Source organism: Ctenopharyngodon idella, chromosome 15, assembly GCF_019924925.1.
Source record: "Ctenopharyngodon idella isolate HZGC_01 chromosome 15, HZGC01, whole genome shotgun sequence".
Classification (NCBI taxonomy): Eukaryota; Metazoa; Chordata; class Actinopteri; order Cypriniformes; family Xenocyprididae; genus Ctenopharyngodon; species Ctenopharyngodon idella.
Genome location: NC_067234.1, coordinates 33,271,045 through 33,287,995, shown reverse-complemented (window position 1 = coordinate 33,287,995; position 16,951 = coordinate 33,271,045). Strand labels below are relative to the sequence as shown.

At 37.9% G+C, this 16,951-nt stretch overlaps 1 protein-coding gene across 10 annotated transcripts in view; it reads right to left on the bottom strand.

Annotated features, from left to right (window-relative positions):
- Positions 1–12,531, bottom strand: part of LOC127495480 (NACHT, LRR and PYD domains-containing protein 3-like) — a 31,789-nt gene extending 19,258 nt beyond the window's left edge. The window contains exons 1-8 of one of the 10 annotated variants that reach the window (XM_051862377.1): positions 12,308–12,530; positions 12,018–12,222; positions 11,756–11,869; positions 11,273–11,386; positions 9,362–11,170; positions 5,227–5,397; positions 2,918–3,088; positions 309–479 (exon numbers count right to left, since the gene is read on the bottom strand). In XM_051862377.1, coding sequence (XP_051718337.1) covers positions 309–479; positions 2,918–3,088; positions 5,227–5,397; positions 9,362–11,170; positions 11,273–11,386; positions 11,756–11,869; positions 12,018–12,067 — 2,600 coding nt within the window. In that variant the 5' untranslated portion in view covers positions 12,068–12,222; positions 12,308–12,530. Of the gene's footprint in view, positions 1–308; positions 480–2,917; positions 3,089–5,226; positions 5,398–9,361; positions 11,171–11,272; positions 11,387–11,755; positions 11,870–12,017; positions 12,223–12,307 lie in introns of all 10 variants that reach the window. The other 9 variants (XM_051862376.1, XM_051862380.1, XM_051862378.1 and 6 more) reach the window with 9 other exon arrangements.
- Between the last annotated feature and the right edge of the window lie 4,420 nt (positions 12,532–16,951).

The following is a 16,951-nucleotide window of genomic DNA, read 5'->3' as shown; positions in this document are numbered from 1 at the left end:
AAACAATAATTTAGAAAGTGTCAATGCAGAAAGATGATCGTGATGAACAGTGAGAATGAATCCAGCATGTTCTTCATTTCTCAGTTGTGTTGAGCTCGAGTCTGTTTAAAGAGACTGAAATGTTGATTGTGTGAAAGTGTGTATTTCAGTGTGACTCTCAGTCCTGCAGTATCATGTGACTGAGGAGCAGCTCATGTGTTCAATCATTTACAGCTCAATCAGCTGAACTCACAGCAGCAGAAAGAGGCTGAACACTTCAAATATACTTTACATTGTGATTCATGTGTGAGAGTCAAATATAATCTTACCACAGTTTCTCCAGTTTACAGTGAGGATCCTGTAGTACATCAGACAGCAGATTCACCGAATCACCCAGTTTATTCTCAGACAGATTCAGTTCTCTCAGGTGTGAGGGGTTTGATCTCAGAGCTGAAGTCAGAGCAGCACAACCTTCATCTGTGACGCCACAATATCTCAAACTGTAGAGAACAATGACACACTCTTCACTCTCTCAGTTCAGATCAGATCAGTTTAGCAGTGAATCCATTAATAAAGAGAAAGTACAAACAAAGCACAAATCAAACTGTGTGATAAATAGGGGTGTAACGGTACGCAAAACTCACGGTTCGGTACGTACCTTGGTTTTGAAGTCACGGTTCGGTACAGGTTCGGTACAGCAGGTTGGGAGAAAACTAAACATAAAATTGCTTTTTTTTTTTTTTTATTAAACAGTGGTTTACTGAACAAATTGTGTTTTTGTCTTTAAACATATTAAAGGCTTAGTTCACCCAAAAATGAAAATTCTGTCATTTATTACTCGCCCTCATACCGTTCCACACCCGTAAGACCTTCATTCATCTTCGGAATGCAAATTGAGACATTTTTGTTGAAATCCGATGGCTCCGTGAGGCCTACATAGGGAGCAATGACATTTCCTCTCTCAAGATCCATAAAGGTACTAAAAACATATTTAAATCAGTTCATGTGAGTACAGTTGTTCAATATTAATATTATAAAGCGATGAGAATATTTTTGGTGCGCCCAAAAAAAACAAAATAATGACTTATTTAGTGTTGGCCGATTTCAAAACACTGCTTCAGAAGCTTCGGAGCGTAATGAATCAGCATGTCGAATCAGCGGTTTGGAGCGCCAAAGTCACGTGATTTCAGCAGTTTGGCGCTTTGACACGCGATCCGAATCATGATTCGACACGCTGATTCATAACACTCCGAAGCTTCCTGAAGCAGTGTTTTGAAATCGGTCATCACTAAATAAGTCGTTATTTTGTTTTTTTGGCGCACCAAAAATATTCTCGTCGCTTTATAATATTAATATTGAACCACTGTACTCACATGAACCGATTTAAATATGTTTTTAGTACCTTTATGGATCTTGAGAGAGGAAATGTCATTTCTGGCTATGTAGGCCTCACTGAGCCATCGGATTTAAACAAAAATATCTTAATTTGCGTTCAGAAGATCAACGAAGGTCTTACGGGTCTGGAACGGCATGAGAGTGAGTAATAAATGACAGAATTTTCATTTTTGGGGGAACTAACCCTTTAAATTAAATTATAACTAAACTTTTCTGAAGGATAAAAAAAATATCTTTGCTGATGCTATAAACTATGTAGGGAGCCCTTACTTGAACATTAAGCTACTATAATATTAAAGGTTAACAACAGAGCCCAAACTATTAGCCTAAATTGAATCGCTTTTTATTTTTTAGATATAATAATCAACACTCAAATAACAAATTGTATGCAAACATGTAAGCTGCACATAAGGCAGTTTTTTGCATTAACTTTTAAATCTAATTATAAAATTACGTTTTACTCCAATTCAATGTTGAAATATAATAATTTATACACAGTGGCTGGCATTTTCATGACAGATTTATTTAAACATAGGCCTACATTAAATAATCAAGACATCACTAACAGGTTAAGTAAAATATAATGAATATATGGGCTAATGCAGTGCATATATTAAGCGAAAGTTCATTTCTCTGGCGAACTAACAAGCTGTGGACAGTGAATAGCTTTTCTGATGTAAATGCTACATGACATATTGTTTACAAGCTGTTTTATTTACGTCTTTCCACCGTTGAAACACTGATTGAGCGATTACAAGATATTACACATTTCAGTATATCTTTCAGTATATCTGTATCTTTCAACATACCTTCACATGTTCATTTAAGTTTATTCTGTAACTAGTATTAAAGAGGAAGAGATGATCGTGTTCACTCGCACTTCGCGCTGCCGTTTGAACTGAGGCGCCTATACAGAGATCTGTCACGCCACATCAAAGCGCGTCAAAACGGCACTTTCTGTTTGAATTTCGTGATTTCGTGGACAGAATTTGAAGGATGACACTTTGTTTCTTAGTGAAAGTAACAAAACAGAGTTTATTGTGATTATTGGTGGTTAATGGTGGTACACCAAACCAAAAGCCCTGTACCGAAATGGTTCGGTACGAATACGTGTACAGTTACACCCCTAGTGATAAATCATTGAGATCTAAAATGTAACAGAGCACAAAACATGATGTGTGTGTGTGTGTGGGTGGGTGTGTGTGTGTATGTGTGTGATTTTACAAAATTAAAAACAATAATTTAGAGTGTCAATACAGAAAGATGAACGTGATGAACAGTAAGAATGAATCCAGCATGTTCTTTATTTCTCAGTTGTGTTGAGCTTGAGTCTGTTTAAAGTCAAGAGACTGAAATGTTGATTGTGTGAAAGTGTGTATTTCAGTGTGACTCTCCGTCCTGCAGTATCATGTGACTGAGGAGCAGCTCATGTGTTCAATCATTTACAGCTCAATCAGCTGAACTCACAGCAGCAGAAAGAGGCTGAACACTTCAAATATACTTTACACTGTGATTCATGTGTGAGAGTCAAATATGATCTTACCACAGTTTCTCCAGTTTACAGTGAGGATCCTGTAGTACAGCAGAGAGAAGATTCACTGAATTACCCAGTTTATTCTCAGTCAGATTCAGTTCTCTCAGGTGTGAGGGGTTTGATCTCAGAGCTGAAGTCAGAGCAGCACAACCTTCATCTGTGACTCCACAATCTCTCAACCTGTAGAGAACAATGACACACTCTTCACTCTCTCAGTTCAGATCAGATCAGTTTAGCAGTGAATCCATTATTAAAGAGAAAGTACAAACTTAAAGCACAAATCAAAATGTGTGATAAATAATTGAGATCTAAAATGTTGCAGAGCACAAAACATGATATGTGTGTGTGTGTACAGGTTTATATCACATTTTGGGGACCAAATGGTACCTACAAGGATAGTAAAACCTGAGATCACCTACACTGTGGAGACCCGCCAGCAGCCCCCAATGGGGCAAATGGAATAATAAATATACTAAATTGTGTTTTTTTTGAAATTCAAAAAATGCAGACAGTTTTCTGTGATGGGTAGGTTTGGGGTAAAGTTAGTGTAGGGGGACAGAATATACATTTTGTACAGTATAAGAACCATTACTAGTGTGCATCTTGAGACTGAGTGTGTGTCTTTATTTAAAGGACAGGACACCTGTGCGACCCACACTTTCAATCTTATTTTCTTAATTAACTTGGTTATCTTTTGGAGAAGTCGTCACACAGAGTTTCACACACTGTCCTGTCAATGATCACTCAATGTCTTCAATATCATTCTGAAAAATATAACTGTGTGTTATTAGATTAGTCAGATTGTGTTTGTCTATGAGTGTGACTTAATTTTATTAGTAATAAATGCAGAAATCCAGATATTTTCAAAGGGTTCACAAATGTATTCTTGTCACTGTATATATTGTATTCATATTGAAATGGTTCTTTGTTTCAGATGTTTCAGTTCTAAATTTATATCATTGTCAAGGCCTCATATTCAGTGTCTCTGCTGCCCTCTGCTGGTGAACAACATCAATAATACAAATTCAATCTTCTTCACAACTCAAAACTGCAGTGATCTTTCTAAATTACATTTCTGAATATAATTACATTAAATAAATGTCTACAAGCACAAACTCTTCCTGTCCTTCACCTCAAGTGAGAATAGTGTTAAAATTAGTGTTGTAGTACTCGAGACCGGTCTTAAGACCATTTTTTGAAGGTCTTGGTCTTGTCTTGGTCTCAGACTGAAAGGACTCGGGATTTTATTTCAAGACCGGTCAAGACCACAACTGCGGGGATATCGCTAAATTGCCGTTGCATTGTCGGATTTCTTTGTTAACATCATTAATTTGATTGGATGTAAAACTTCCTGCTTCAAATGCAATCAATAACTTATTTCTAATTTCATTTATTTTGTTACTGTTGTACCGGGTCAGAAATCAACAAGGGATTGTGTCAAAAATGTCACCAAAATGAATACAAATGCCCACAAAATTCAAGATATGATTGCAAAAAAGTACTTGTATAAGATATTGATATTCATATTATAACATATGATATAATTAAGCAATATCACAAGAAAGAGGGCTGTTTTCACAAATATGAGCACAACTGCAAACATGATATTGATTTTTTACAAATGTTCAGTGAACAAAATTTTATTTTTAAAACATTAATCTCAACATTATTTATGCATTTGTAATTGTACCAATTCAGATGCGACTTCTGTTCCACCTCTGCAGTGTAAAGATGAATTCTGTTGTTGGATATTTCAATTGATTGGTAACAGCTCTATATAGTTTCTTATTATTCTAATATTGTAATTATTGATATTCTATTGTAATTATTGATTAAAAATAAGACATTTCTCAGGCAGTAAATGTGGATCTCTCAGATGAATTTGAGGAGTGCTAGTCTGGTCTTGGTCTTGACTTGGTCTCGGTTTAGGTGGTCTTTACTACAACACTAGTTAAAATGCTTTAAACTTTAAAAACAGATTGTGTGTGTGATTTTACAAAATTAAAAACAATACTTTAGAAAGTGTCAATGCAGAAAGATGAACGTGATGAACAGTGAAAATGAATCCAGCATGTTCTTCATTTCTCAGTTGTGTTGAGCTCGAGTCTGTTTAAAGTCAAGAGACTGAAATGTTGATTGTGTGAAAGTGTGTATTTCAGTGTGACTCTCAGTCCTGCAGTATCATGTGACTGAGGAGCAGCTCATGTGTTCAATCATTTACAGCTCAATCAGCTGAACTCAGAGCAGCAGAAAGAGGCTGAACACTTCAAATATACTTTACATTGTGATTCATGTGTGAGAGTCAAATATGATCTTACCACAGTTTCTCCAGTTTACAGTGAGGATCCTGTAGTACATCAGACAGCAGATTCACTGAATTTCCTATTTTATTCCCAGTCAGATTCAGTTCTCTCAGGTGTGAGGGGTTTGATCTCAGAGCTGAAGTCAGAGCAGCACAACCTTCATCTGTGAGATCACAATCAACCAACCTGTAGAGAGATGAAAATCAAACAGCATAATAAAGTTAAACTATCAAACTGCTATCAAAAAAACATCAAACAACTTTCAATTCCAATATAATTTAACGGTGTCAAATTCTTTTCCAAGTTTCATGGTCAAATTCACACTAATCAAAAAGGTTAAGATTGAATTAAATTAATATTTATGTATTTATTAACTTTAAACCAAGAGTCTTCAACCGGGGGTCCACAGCGGTACTGCAGGGGTCTGACAATTAATGTTTGATCACAGATAATTTTTTGATCTCTTGAACACAATGGCCAATCAGAGAGAGGTGTTTCATTTAGACAGAATCCACTCACTGCTTAAAACACTGGAGTTTTTGTTCAGTACTGAATCCTCTCATTAACAAAGACACGATGCAAGTAAGAGATTCATTATGCAGTGTAGACAACTTTATTGTGAGATCGTGAACTGAGATGAGTGACATCTTTTTAGTGATTGTTAAGGAAGCGCTCTTTCAAAGTTAATACATATTCCACTGAAAAAAAGTTTAGCTTTTCTTGCTGCTGAGAGGAGCGATGGACAATTACACACTGCAAAATGGCATGTTAAAATAGATAAGTGCAATGTAAAAGCAGACTAATAGATGTAGGAACAAATCAGCTCAAATGAAATAATTAATTAATTTATAGGGAATTATAAAGAGTCACTTAGTTTACGACCGAGCAACTGAATCGTCCAGCGTTTATTTGCTCGGGCCATAATAAGCTCTTGTAGCAGATATGAATATTCAACTATTGTGAAAACACTATTTAGTAGCACGGTAACTTTAAGATCTACAGTTTAAGACATTAAATTTACAAGCACATAACACAAGACACTTTCTTTTAAAATCTACAGGAGACTTTGATTATTCTAACACATAAACTAATCTAACACAAACATGCACACACACACAAACATTCATATACGTTGCAGAAAGAAAGGAAATGAAAAAGAGTTTTAAGAGAGATAATGAAATGATGAGCATTTCTAGCAAAATATGCATTTCATAAGACCTGACCTGAACGAACCATGAATCAAAGTAATTTAATGCACCAGTTCAGCTTTAGAATCTGGAGGTACTTGCTTGTCTGTCTTTGAATGTGGATCCCTTTTTCGGTGACCTTGGCTTGAGAAACGAGATTAGTTAGTTGGTTTGTTGCAGGTCCTTTGTGCTGGTCATTCAACAGAGTCTCTCACGGCTGAAGTTTAAAGTTGAGTTGGCAAAAGAGTCGTTGGCTGTACTTCGCAGCAAAACTTAACACAAGACGCTCAACGTAAAAAGAAAGGGAAGTTAAAGTAAAAGAAAAAGAATGTGAGTAAAAGTTGGATGGCTTGAATGAGCTGCTTGTCTGTCCTTTGTCTTAAGCCATATTCTTCTTTGTTCAAGGATTAGTTACTATGGTCTTAGTCTTCATCTTAGTCTTCTATTGTCTTAGTGATGTGACTATTTAAACTTAGGTGTTTGTCCTGCCTCTTTGAGGAGTTCTGGCCAATTAGGTAGAATCTTTGTTTTAAAGGTGATTTCCTTCCCCCATGATCATTCTCTAGTGTTATCCTAAGGGTCTCCTGCTCTCGGCAGAGAATAGAGAGTACAGTTTAGACATAATTGCTATTAAACGGAATATGATACATTTTACACAGATTTCATTCAAGCCATGATTTGAACAGAAAATAGAGATTTAAATACATTCCAAACAAGACACACTTTCAATCAATCATTCAAAAGTTATCACATTTACATGTGGGGACATGATATAAAATTTATGCAGTTGAAAGATGTTTGATAAGTCCATTTACAGTTTATTTGTGTCTCTGAGTTTTTCTGTGTCATTCAGAGGTCACTCAGAGAAACAGGCCTGCAATGTCTCGGTCTCTTTTGATCTGGAGATCAAAGACTCTTTATCTTCTTGCGGCTTAAATTGTGTTGTGTTTTCGACCATTTGGTTTCTACAAATGGCTTAAAGTTTGCCAACTTTCCTTCAGTCAGGAAGCATGTGCCATAAAAGTACCTAGCAGGGGGTTGTTCTGTTAGACGGACTGGAGCTGAAAATCAGATTCTCTGAACTTGGGTCCTGCAAAGTTTTATTTGGGCCTCTGGAATTATGTTTTGAAAGAATCATCTGAAAGATTCATTTGTCTGGTTCGTCCTCAGTCCTTACATAGCAGTCCACACGGAGACGCGTTTCTGTGAAAACGCACAAATCGGATAGGTGTTTCGTCCACATGGATCCGGCATTTTCAGAAGGTGAAACCGCTATTTATTTTAATTTTTTTAAGTGTATCTCTGTGGCAGAATTACAGCACCACATACTGGTCTGGCATGTATACTACATCATTTTGAGTCGTTTCAGTGGTTTCATGTGGACGCAGATATTTCTTGAGATGAGGGAGAAAAAAAAGATCGGATTGGGTAAGCTCTGGCTTCGTGTGGACGTAGCCATAGATTAGTAGATATTCATATCAATAAAGTTTTTAAATTCTATTCCAATTATTTGTAAAAGTAATGACTTAATAATTTTTAATATTCTTAAATGTCTCACTGTACATTGTTATTCTTGTTATGGTGGAGCCGCTGCTACACATTACATCTGCTCTTTACTAGAGAACCTGCAATAGTTTCAGATACTCAGAGATTTGATTCTTAATTGTCCATCTGACAGTAAAATTAAAATGTGAAGTTATAGTCAACTTTAAGCTAAAGTTTAAGTAAATGTTTAATCGTCCATCTGACTAGTCAAATTAAAATGTACGACTCTGCTATGTTAATCATACATCAAATGTCTTATATTCTTTTATGTCATTTATTTAAAAAACAATATTTAAATTCCTTCTTTATGTGCAAGAACACTTACTTTGTTTGAATGCATGAAGGAATTTTACATTGTGACAGTTTAGAAAACATCTAAATACTGACCACTAAACTCTGGACAACTTCTGCAGCACTGAAGATTTATGAACTTTTATACAATGGAGCTGTTGAATGCTCGAATCTGATTGGTTGTTGAACTCTAAGGTGTGCAATTATTTTCAGGGAAACGCACGGCTGAAGTAGTTTTAGCAGGTCTTGACCGCATTACAGTTCCATATCACTTCACCAAAGGTATTTCAGTTATTTCATAAGGTCCTTACAGCCTACAACAGCAAAAGAAACAAAACCCACAATGACACTGAGCAAGCAAATAAATATAGCAAACAATATGATAAAAACAACAAATTATTGTGAAGGTTTTTGCCACAAAATATGTTTTTATCATGTCCTGAAAGGTCAAACTCTCTTTCTCCCGCTCTCTCTCTCTCAAACACACACACATACAGAACGAACACACACTCGCACAGAAACGTGTTGTCCGCGCTGCTCTGACGAATTAATCAGTAAAATAATTTAGCAAATTAAAAGCTACATGACATTTCTCACCAGCGAGGAAATAACTGTGCAGTTCTTGAGGTAGATAAACTTAGTTTCACTATTAGTAGAGACAATGCTGCCGAACACTGTTGAGAAACACAGACTTGGGTAAACTAATTCATATATGCTTATTCTCTCTCTCTCTCTCTCTCTCTTAACTGCATTAATAACTGTATTAATCTGCTATCAATGGCTCAAGCCTCCATTACTAGTTCTGAAATGACGTTTTGGAATTAGCAACGGAGGCTTGGGATGAGCTGCGTGAGAAATTAGTCTCACACAAGAGTGTTTTAAGGACAAAAACATGACAAATGTCTTAAAATGCAACACCTGAACAATGTTTTGAGGTGTGGTAACTGTAGTATAAGCAGAATAATTTACTCTGGGCCGTTAAAATTATTAGAAAATCCAATTCGAGTCGTAGCTGCATTACCAATTTGGGTGTGCATCATTGTCTAATATTTCAACAGCCCAGAGTTGATTATTCCTTATTCTTTTAATGTTTTAACAGTGAAGTGATTGTTCTCAAAGATACTTACTGAACTGATCTGGATTCTTTAATCACAGGCAGCAGCTTCAGATAAACTTTCAGTTTTTCAGCTTTATTGTTTCCTCCAACAAATGTATTAATGTCAAACACTTCCAGCTTCTTCTCTGATGTCAACAACACAAAGACTACAGCTGACCACTGAGATGAAGAGAGATTGGCTTCCTTTAGTCTTCCAGATTTCAGATACTGTTGTATTTCCTCCACTAGTGAATGATCACCCAGTTCATTCAGACAGTGGAACAGATTGATGGATTTCTCTGGAGAGTCAATGGTCCTGATCTTCTTCTTGATGTACTCAACTGTTTCCGCACTGCTGTCAGATCTGCTTCTTCTCTGTTTCATTACTCTTTTTAGAAGAATCTGATGAGACTCCACTGAAAGACCCAGAAGAAATCGCAGGAAAAGGTCCAGATGTCCATTTTTACTCTGTAGAGCCTCATTCACAGCTCTCTGATGCAGCTTAGATAATGAAACATGTTTAAATAAATTAAGTGGAAGCCAGTCCTTAACTTTACACTGCAAACTCTGTTTAGTGATGGGCTCAAACACATTTCTGTTGTTGTTAGTGAAGGAGAGGTGCACATATAGAGCCGCTAGATGTTCCTGAATGCTCAGATGAACAAAGCAGAAGACTTTCCCCTGATACCAGCCAAACTCCTCTCTGAAGATCTGAGTGCACAATCCTGAGTACACTGATGCTTCTCTCACATCAATGCCACACTCTCTCAGGTCTTCCTCATAGAAGATCACATTGCCTTTCACAAGCTGCTGAAAAGCCACTTTCCCCAGTTTGAGGATCATGTCTTTATCTTTCACTTTCTTCTCATAGTCCTTCTCATGTTTGATGTTGGTCTGAAGGATCAGGAAGTGTGTGTACATTTGAGTGAGAGTCTTGGGAATCTCTCCACTCTCTGCTTCACTCAACATCTTCTCTAGAACAGTGGCTGAGATCCAGCAGAACACTGGGATGTGGCACATGATGTAGAGGCTCCTTGATGACTTCAGGTGTGTGATGATCGTATTGGCCAGACTCTGATCACTGATTCTCTTCCTGAAGTATTCCTCCTTCTGTGGCTCATTGAATCCTCGTACCTCTGTCACTCGATGGACACACTCAGAGGGGACGAGATCAGCTGCTGCTGGTCTGGAGGTGATCCAGATGAGAGCAGAGGGAAGCAGATTCCCCGTAATGAGGTTCGTCAGCAGCACGTCCACTGAGACTGATTCACTTACATCACACAACCTCACATCGCTCTGAAAATCCAGAGACAGACGACACTCGTCCAGACCATCAAAGATGAACAACACTTTATATTTGTCACTGAATATTACCATTTCTTTTGTTTCAGGGAAAAAGACATGAAGAAGATCAGAAAGACTGAGTGTTTTGTCCTTCATCAAATTGATCTCTCTGAAAGGAAGTGGAAATATGAGCTGGACGTCCTGATTCTCTTTCCCTTCAGCCCAGTCCAGGATGAACTTCTGCACAGAGACTGTTTTTCCAATGCCAGCGACTCCCTTTGTCAGCACAGTTCTGATGGGTTTGTCTTGTCCAGGTAAAGGTCTAAAGATGTCATTGCATTGGATCGGTGTGTCCTCTGTTGCTGCTCTCCTGGATTGTGTCTCAATCTGTCTCACCTCATGCTCATTACTGATCTCTCCACTCTCACTCTCTGTGATGTAGAGCTCTGTGTAGATCTCATTCAGGAGTGTTGGGTTTCCCTGCTGTGCTGTTCCCTCATACAGACACTCAAACTTCTTCATCAGATTTGATCTAAACCTGTTGAGGACTTCATGGCTATAAAATTAGAATAGCACATTATTACATGAGTTAATAAGCACAATGTCTTTTAGCGTTCTTTATCATAATCAATGCATATCTTTTACAGAAACATTATACCTCAGATCAGTCTGTGTATCTCCACTCGGAAAATGTATTTTATGACCCATAGACTCGTCACTCCTCATAGACACACAGCTGGACTCTGGTTCTGATCTCTTCTGGTGAACTGAACTACAACAAAGAGAGATTAAAGTGAATGATTTAAATATGATTTAATTATTTTAATATGATATAATTATAAGTATTATGATTTAATTGACGAAAAACACTTAAATTCTTTTATCCATAGTAAAAACCTCAAGTTTTTATATTTACACTGTTGATACAAAAACTGTACATTTAACTAAGCACTCTCATAGATGTGTGTCTCTGTGTGAGCAACACTATATACTTTAAAATATCAAAACTAGAAACAAAGTAAAAGAATAATTATTCATTATCAGAATAATATTCTGATAATAAGTAATTATTCTTGTACATTGTTTATAGTTATTTAGTATTTTGCCATACTATAATCATATTTTTATAGAAATGTTATACCTGAGATCAGTCTGTGTATCTCCACTCTTAAAATTTTCTGGTGGATCCATAGACCAGTCACTCCTCATAGACACAAAGCTGGGCTCTGGTTCTGATCTCTTCTGATGAACTGAACTATAACAGAACAGATTTGATCCTTTATTACTATAATCACTTTAAGATAAGCTCTTACAAGCATTTATCATCAAACATCTTTTTGCATCCATCTTCAGACATTTAACAGTCATTAAAGGTGATTTAATCTAGTGTTTATTCAAAGTACCTGAATCCTGGAGAAAAATCTTCATCTCTGGATGTTTGTGTGTCATCCATGATGAATCTGAACAGTTGAAACAGAATCTGATCTCCAACACTGACTCTGGATGGAAGATCTTGTACAAACACAATAATTCAGCTTTTCCTCAGACAGGATCAAGAGACGTGGCGTTCAGTCAAATACACAATGTTATTGTATGTTCACACAAATGCTAAAATAAACCACAGACAACACAAAACAATATAAAACTCTTCCACCTTTTCTATCAAGTATCTAAGCGTAAATTCAGGACTTACTTTTTATAAAGGTTCCTCTAAAAACACACTGATATTCCTGTTGTAAAATTCCTGGCTGTTTAAAGTCGAAACATCAACTAATTTACTTCCACTTTTTTTTTAGCACGAGCGATGATGGCGCCACGTTACGTGCACGTTTTGTGCGTTTGTCCCTGAATTATTGGGCTTGTTTGAGATGCGCCTAGCCTCGGCTGAAACGTAGGCGAGTCTAGGCGGGTGCGGTCACGCATCTATACTTAAAATGTATTGCGCGTCTACATGAGGTTGCGTGGTAGGTGTTTAGTGTTGGTAGAAATATTTTTAAAATTCATAAAAAAAATCAAATCAAATCAAACTGTTTACTGCAAACTTCACCTGATTCTTGTTATACATGTTCCCAAGTACCACTGTGGTGATTTTCATGTTCTTTTACAGTTTTCTTTAATAATTATATGCCAAAGTTATGACAAATATGGTTTACGTTGCTATACAGACCAATTTTAAAAATTAATAAAAATATGAAATCAAATTGTTTTCTGCAAACTCCACCTGATTCTTGTTCTACATCTCCCCAAGAACCACTGTGGTGATTTTCATGTTCTTTTACAGTTTTCTTTAATAATTATATGCCAAAGTTATGACAAATATGGTTTACGTTGCTATACAGACCAATTTTAAAAATTAATGAAAATATGAAATCAAATTGTTTTCTGCAAACTCCACCTGATTCTTGTTCTACATCTCCCCAAGTACCACTGTGGTGATTTTCATGTTCTTTTACTGTTTTATTCTTTAATAATTACATGCCAAAGTCTTAACAATTTACCTTCTTAAATACGATTTACCTTGCTATACAGACATATTTAAAAAAAAAAAAAAAAATGAAATCAAATTGTTTTGGAATGAAATATGAATATCTCTTTGGCAGATGCAGAAGGAGGACTGGTAGGTACACACGATGGGTAGGTAGCAGACATCAGAAGACGGATCCTTGGCGGCAGGTAAGTACACAGGTGAGTAGCAGGTAAAGTGTCTGTTCGCATAGGAATAACAAGACCAAACAAAGGAGTGCAGGATGTGACGGTATACATGGGGTGCGTTGATGAGGTAGTGCAGTTGTAGTTCATCAGAATGCCGGAGAGAGTGAACGAGTGTGAGCGTGCTGGTCTGGTGATGATGGGCATACTGGTGTCTGAGATGGTTGCGACTCCGTGACAGTACTCCCTCCTCCGTGGGCGGCTCCTGACGTCCGGATGGTGCAACGACAGGGCCTGCCTCGACCTCTTGGTGCTGGACGATTTGGATGATCAGAATGGAATTGGGTGAAAAGAGATGGATCAAGCACATTGTAAGGACTGAGGATGAACCAGACAAATGAATCGTTCAGATGATTCTTTCAAAACATAATTCCAGAAACCCAAGCTCAGAGAATCTAATTTTCGGCTCCAGTCCGTCTACAGAATAACCCCCTGCTAGGTACTTTTATGGCACCCATGCTTCCTGACTGAAGGAAAGGTGGCAAACTTTTAAGCCATTTGTAGAAACCAAATGGTCGAAAAGACAACACAATTTAAGCCCAAGAAGATAAAGAATCTCTGATGTCCAGATCAAAAGAGACAGAGACAATGCAGGCCTGTTTCTCTGAGTGACCTAACTTTACAGAAAAACCCACAGAGACTGTTTCTACAACTAAAACTGCATCGAATTGTTCCAAACAATTTGAAACGGACTTATCAAACATCTTTCAACTGCATAAATTTTGTATCATGTCCACACATGCTACATGTAACCAGTTATGCTTTAGAACACCCACAATTCATGTAAATGTGATAACTTTTGAATGATTGATTGAAAGTATGTCTTGTTTGGAATGTATTTAAATCTCTAAATTATGTTCAAATTATGGCTTGAATGAAATCTGTGTAAAATGTATCATATTCCATTTAATAGAGATCATGTCTAAATGGTACTCTCTGCCGAGATCGGCAATTCCAGAGGCCTGAGGTAACAGTTTATGATTGGGGCGGAGAAAAGCCACCTTTGAAACAAGACGATACCTGACTGGCCAGAACTCCTTCTTAGGTGGGACAAACACCTAAGTTTAAATAGTCACATCACAAAGACAAAAGGGACTAGAACAAAGACAAGACTGCATTTAAATTAATGATCCATGGTTCGTTCAGGTCAGGTCTTTTGAAGTGCATACTTTGCTAGAAATCATGCTCATCATTTCATTCTCTCTTAAAACTCTTTCTCTCTCATTTCCTTTCTTTCTGCAATGTGTATGAATGTTTGTGTGTGTGTGCGTGTTTGTGTTAGATTAGTTTGTGTTAGAATAATCAATACAGTCTCCTGTAGATTTTAAAAGAAAATGTCTTATGTGCTTGAAAATTTAACGTCTTAAACTGTCAATCTTGTTACCGAGCTATTAATTAGTGTTTTCACAATAGTTGGATATTCATATCCGCTACAAGAGCTTATTGCGGTCCGAGCGAATAAACGCTGGACGATTCAGTTGCTCGGTCGTAAACTAAATGACTCTTTATAATTCACTATAAATGAATTATTTCGTTTGAGCTGATTTGTTCCTACAACATCATTACAAGCAACCCAGGATCGTTCTTCAGGGCCGTAACCTTCCCAGTCAATGATGTTGGAGATGCACGTCTGCTGAGTCCCACACCCTCTCGCTCTGCTGGAACCAATGATTGACAGCTGAAACCTCTGATGGTTCACCGGACCAGGGGAACAGAGGAGGCTGTTATCCAAGGATGCACTGGAAGAGGCTCCAGCTGTCTTGGTTCTGGTGGCAGTAGGACCACAGGTACCTCCTGATCTCTTGGATCTTGCCCTCAGTCTGGCCATTGGTTTGCGGATGATAGCCAGAGGAGAGGCTTTCAGAAACTCAGAGGAGCTTGAAGAAGGCTTTGCCATACCCGTGAGATGAATTGAGGGCCTCAGTCTGATACTGTGTCTTCGGGTAGACCAAAATGATGGAAGAGTGTTGCTGCGGCTTCAAAATCAGTGGGTAGCCCTTTCTGAGTGATTTTACAGAGCAGAGGGGAATATCAGGTTGATCAGGACCAGATGGAGATTGAGAGCAAAGGACAGAGGTTCTGAGAACTGGAGACAAACAGTTTTGATGAAAGGATTCACTCCATTGTAGGATTTCTTCTGTATTCCAGTTAACTTGAGGTTGGTATTGTGACATTCAAGGGCATCCCAGGATGATGTCCGCGGTGGAAACTTCCAGCACCATGAACGAGATCTTATCAGTATGCAGACAGACGATGCGGAGCGTCATGGTGGGGGAGAAGTAACTGATTCGACCAATGTCCAGCGGCTTTCCTTGGATGGTGTGGATGGTTAATTCCTGGGAGCAGCGTTTCCTCTTATCATTGAGTTTCTGGAGTAATTGGTGGGAGATGAAGTTCCCCACTGAGCCAGGGTCGATGAAGGCTTGCGCTGAAACACAGATTTGTGGGGTTAGAATATGTACGGTTGTTCTGGTTCAGTTGAATAGTACTCACCGCTGGACGTGGTGGTCGAACAGGACAGGTGGTGAGGATGTGACCTTCTCCCCCACAGTACAAGCACAGCTGGTTGAGTATCCTCCTTTGACGATCCGCACGTTTCAGATGGAATTAAATGACTTGCATGGGTTCTGGTGCTAGAAGGGTAACAGATGGTATGGAAGGCAGAGGTAGAGTGCTGGTAGAGAGCAAGCTGACAAGCGCGGTGATACTCGAATAGACTTTTGAATAAAGTTCTTTAATCCTAATGCATCGTCGTAGATGACCATGAGTTGGCATACCTCATTGTTGAGACCTTGCAGAAATGCAGCGAGCAGTGCAGTCCAGCCACTTGATGCTGCCAGTGTGCGGAATTGGAAAGCATAAGCGCTTACAGAATTATTCCCTTGATGTAGGTTGAACAGTTGATCGTGAACAGAGAGCTCGAACGCAGTTTGACCAAAAACTTCCTTGAAGTGGCTAAGAAATGACAAGAGTGAAGTGGTTACCTGAGCATTGGAATTCCACAGGGATTGTGCCCACCGGAGAGCTCTTCCTTACAGCAGTGAGATTACAAATGCCACTCGAGCTGTCATTTGTAAACTGGTGAGAATGAATCCCAAAATACAGAGAAACTTAAAGGAGAAACCCATTGCAATCCTTCGCCTCACCGGTGAATGTCGCTGGTCAGGCCATGGGACTGGCAGAGGCAGCAGGCGAGACAGCAGGCGTTGACGGCGTGAATGACTGACGAACTGCCTGAACAAGGTCTGCAAATAGATTGGTGGAATAGAAAGGTAAATCGTATTGGTCATGACTTTGGCATGTAATTATTAAAGAATAAAACAGTAAAACAACATGAAAATCACCACAGTGGTACTTGGGGAGATGTAGAACAAGAATCAGATGAAGTTTGCAGAAAACAATTTGATTTCATAATTTTATGAGTTTTTAAAATATATCTGTATAGCAATGTAAACCATATTTGTCATAATTTTGGCATGTAATTATTAAAGAATAAAACAGTAAAAGAACATGAAAATCACCACAGTGGTACTTGGGGAGATGTAGAACAAGAATCAGGTGGAGTTTGCAGAAAACAAATTGATTTAATATTTTTATTAATTTTTAAAATATGTCTGTATAGAGAGGT